General features: G+C 50.9%; 1 protein-coding gene across 1 annotated transcript in view; it reads right to left on the reverse strand.

The window, feature by feature from the left end:
• LOC311234993 (integrin beta-4-like) overlaps positions 1-5,000 on the reverse strand; it is a gene marked incomplete at both ends in the record, with an annotated part of 61,634 nt that overhangs the window by 53,068 nt on the left and 3,566 nt on the right. Inside the window, 1 exon segment of the mRNA XM_084322303.1 lies at positions 4,522-4,647. Coding sequence (XP_084178429.1) covers positions 4,522-4,647 — 126 coding nt within the window.

Genomic DNA, 5,000 nt, shown 5'->3' on the forward strand with positions numbered 1-5,000 from the left:
ACAGACAAAAATACTCATAACTCGCTGAAATATTGACGGATTTACAAACGGTTTGGTTTATTACAAGCATTATTGTGGTTATGATTCAAGCGGTTTGTAAAAAAAAACATCTTTAATTCTTTTTTTATAAGTATGCAGTATCATAACTACATCTTTGATGTTTATAGCAAACCAACCCGTTTGTAAATCCGTCTATATTTCAGCGAGTTATGAGTATTGTTGTCTGTGCAGCTCACTCACTCTCACTCAAGGCTGACTGGGGCAAGATGGCGGCGGTTCAGTGACGCTGGTGACTCCGCCTTAAGCTATCTAGTGTTCTATATATATCTATGATTACAACACTATAGACCCGGCGGGGGGACAGTCTAAAGGGACGGACCGACAGGAAGGACGTGGTATTACAACACTATAGACCCGGCGGGGGGACAGTCTAAAGGGACGGACCGACAGGAAGGACGTGGTATTACAACACTATAGACCCGGCGGGGGGACAGTCTAAAGGGACGGACCGACAGGAAGGACGTGGTATTACAACACTATAGACCCGGCGGGGGGACAGTCTAAAGGGACGGACCGACAGGAAGGACGTGGTATTACAACACTATAGACCCGGCGGGGGGACAGTCTAGAGGGACGGACCGACAGGAAGGACGTGGTATTACAACACTATAGACCCGGCGGGGGGACAGTCTAAAGGGACGGACCGACAGGAAGGACGTGGTATTACAACACTATAGACCCGGCGGGGGGACAGTCTAAAGGGACGGACCGACAGGAAGGACGTGGTATTACAACACTATAGACCCGGCGGGGGGACAGTCTAAAGGGACGGACCGACAGGAAGCACGTGGTATTACAACACTATAGACCCGGCGGGGGGACCGTCTAAAGGGACGGACCGACAGGAAGGACGTTGTATTACAACACTATAGACCCGGCGGGGGGACAGTCTAAAGGGACGGACCGACAGGAAGGACGTGGTATTACAACACTATAGACCCGGCGGGGGGACAGTCTAAAGGGACGGACCGACAGGAAGCACGTGGTATTACAACACTATAGACCCGGCGGGGGGACAGTCTAAAGGGACGGACCGACAGGAAGGACGTGGTATTACAACACTATAGACCCGGCGGGGGGACAGTCTAGAGGGACGGACCGACAGGAAGGACGTGGTATTACAACACTATAGACCCGGCGGGGGGACAGTCTAAAGGGACGGACCGACAGGAAGCACGTGGTATTACAACACTATAGACCCGGCGGGGGGACAGTCTAAAGGGACGGACCGACAGGAAGCACGTGGTATTACAACACTATAGACCCGGCGGGGGGACAGTCTAAAGGGACGGACCGACAGGAAGCACGTGGTATTACAACACTATAGACCCGGCGGGGGGACAGTCTAGAGGGACGGACCGACAGGAAGCACGTTGTATTACAACACTATAGACCCGGCGGGGGGACAGTCTAGAGGGACGGACCGACAGGAAGGACGTGGTATTACAACACTATAGACCCGGCGGGGGGACAGTCTAGAGGGACGGACCGACAGGAAGGACGTGGTATTACAACACTATCGACCCGGCGGGGGGACAGTCTAGAGGGACGGACCGACAGGAAGCACGTGGTATTACAACACTATAGACCCGGCGGGGGGACAGTCTAGAGGGACGGACCGACAGGAAGGACGTGGTATTACAACACTATAGACCCGGCGGGGGGACAGTCTAAAGGGACGGACCGACAGGAAGCACGTGGTATTACAACACTATAGACCCGGCGGGGGGACAGTCTAAAGGGACGGACCGACAGGAAGGACGTGGTATTACAACACTATAGACCCGGCGGGGGGACAGTCTAGAGGGACGGACCGACAGGAAGCACGTGGTATTACAACACTATAGACCCGGCGGGGGGACAGTCTAAAGGGACGGACCGACAGGAAGGACGTGGTATTACAACACTATAGACCCGGCGGGGGGACAGTCTAGAGGGACGGACCGACAGGAAGGACGTGGTATTACAACCATAGATATATATAGAACACTAGATAGCTTGCCCGCGCTGCCGGCCAATGGAGAGCGACGTCACTGAACCGCCGCCATCTTGGGAGAGTCAGCCTTGAGTGAGAGTGAGTGAGCTGCACAGACAAAAATACTCATAACTCGCTGAAATATTGACGGATTTACAAACGGTTTGGTTTATTACAAGCATTATTGTGGTTATGATTCAAGCGGTTTGTAAAAAAAAACATCTTTAATTCTTTTTTTATAAGTATGCAGTATCATAACTACATCTTTGATGTTTATAGCAAACCAACCCGTTTGTAAATCCGTCTATATTTCAGCGAGTTATGAGTATTGTTGTCTGTGCAGCTCACTCACTCTCACTCAAGGCTGACTGGGGCAAGATGGCGGCGGTTCAGTGACGCTGGTGACTCCGCCTTAAGCTATCTAGTGTTCTATATATATCTATGATTACAACACTATAGACCCGGCGGGGGGACAGTCTAAAGGGACGGACCGACAGGAAGGACGTGGTATTACAACACTATAGACCCGGCGGGGGGACAGTCTAAAGGGACGGACCGACAGGAAGGACGTGGTATTACAACACTATAGACCCGGCGGGGGGACAGTCTAAAGGGACGGACCGACAGGAAGGACGTGGTATTACAACACTATAGACCCGGCGGGGGGACAGTCTAAAGGGACGGACCGACAGGAAGGACGTGGTATTACAACACTATAGACCCGGCGGGGGGACAGTCTAGAGGGACGGACCGACAGGAAGGACGTGGTATTACAACACTATAGACCCGGCGGGGGGACAGTCTAAAGGGACGGACCGACAGGAAGGACGTGGTATTACAACACTATAGACCCGGCGGGGGGACAGTCTAAAGGGACGGACCGACAGGAAGGACGTGGTATTACAACACTATAGACCCGGCGGGGGGACAGTCTAAAGGGACGGACCGACAGGAAGCACGTGGTATTACAACACTATAGACCCGGCGGGGGGACCGTCTAAAGGGACGGACCGACAGGAAGGACGTTGTATTACAACACTATAGACCCGGCGGGGGGACAGTCTAAAGGGACGGACCGACAGGAAGGACGTGGTATTACAACACTATAGACCCGGCGGGGGGACAGTCTAAAGGGACGGACCGACAGGAAGCACGTGGTATTACAACACTATAGACCCGGCGGGGGGACAGTCTAAAGGGACGGACCGACAGGAAGGACGTGGTATTACAACACTATAGACCCGGCGGGGGGACAGTCTAGAGGGACGGACCGACAGGAAGGACGTGGTATTACAACACTATAGACCCGGCGGGGGGACAGTCTAAAGGGACGGACCGACAGGAAGGACGTTGTATTACAACACTATAGACCCGGCGGGGGGACAGTCTAAAGGGACGGACCGACAGGAAGCACGTTGTATTACAACACTATAGACCCGGCGGGGGGACAGTCTAAAGGGACGGACCGACAGGAAGGACGTGGTATTACAACACTATAGACCCGGCGGGGGGACAGTCTAGAGGGACGGACCGACAGGAAGGACGTGGTATTACAACACTATAGACCCGGCGGGGGACAGTCTAAAGGGACAGGACTATTATCAAACTGCATTTGATCATCTAATATATGCATTTATGCCTATATCTCACGTTCTATGAAATACTGCAGAAAACGCTAAAAACATATTTATACTCTAGACGGTATTTTCATATGAATGTGTGAATGAAAAAGTTAAACGTTGCTACATCCTGAACGATAGCTAATTGATGTTGAATGGGCCATAGTAATGTCAATTTAGCAATACAATTTAAAAAGTTATAGCCCTGCAAAGAAGGTGAACATCTCCACAGACAAATAGCGCTGGCAGATAATGGTTTAGGATGATCAAAGTGGTGGCAGAGAATGGGTTAAGACTCACTGAGCACAGAGGTTTGACATTGTACTGTACATTTTACTGTATATTACTGTATATTTTCGGACTGTATATTTTAGAATGTATATACATATTTTATATACATATATCTCCGACTGTGTATTTTAATTTTCATTTCTTATTCCTATTCTTATTTTAGATTTTTGACTGAATGTTCATTGTGAGCGGTCTGTGCTGCTGACTGTCCCTCGATGGATCAATGAAGTACTTCTGTTCTATTCTATTCTATTCTATTCTATTCTATTCTATTCTATTCTGATCTATTCTATTCTCTTCTATTGTGCACAACCAAATCACCCACAACACTTTCCATTATTCAAATCATGTAAAACAATAACTAAATCCACTTTCAAACAGTCGAGACACTAAACACAGTCTGGCGCCTCACCATGAGTTTAAAATGGGGGACCCTGATGTAAACAAGACGAAAGTCTTTCTCTGGTCTGCATCCCCTTAACAGTTGTGTGTATTGAGCCGTACTGTATTGTACCCATTCTGCTAATCTGTTAAATAAATAAAGTTTTCATTCATTCATGTCATTAACTCCTTCACCTTTCTTCTTGAGCACCTGCACCTCCAGCTCCTTGGCGGTCCGGTCCTCAGGGTAGTCCACCGTGTAGCGGTACGTGCAGTCGTCGTCCTCGTCCCGGAAGCTGCACTCGTCAATCACCTCCTCCGCTGGAGACACAAACACACACTGTGACGCCACCACCCTCCCACAGGGGGCAGAGCGGAGCTGGGGACACACACACTGTGACGCCACCACCCTCCCACAGGGGGCAGAGCGGAGCTGGGGGACACACACTGTGAGGACCCTCTGGCTGGCAGAGCGGAGCTGGGGAACACACACTGTGACGCCACCACCCTCCCACAGGGGGCAGAGCGGAGCTGGGGGACACACACTGTGACGCCACGACCCTCCCACAGGGGGCAGAGCGGAGCTGGGGGTGAAGGCTCGTCAGCCTAATTGGGGCACACCTGCGTTTGGTGTGCACTACCAAACGGGTTAACCAATTTCACTGCAACAATAC

Source organism: Notolepis coatsorum (genome assembly GCF_963971535.1).
Source record: "Notolepis coatsorum genome assembly, chromosome: 10".
NCBI classification, from domain to species: Eukaryota; Metazoa; Chordata; class Actinopteri; order Aulopiformes; family Paralepididae; genus Notolepis; species Notolepis coatsorum.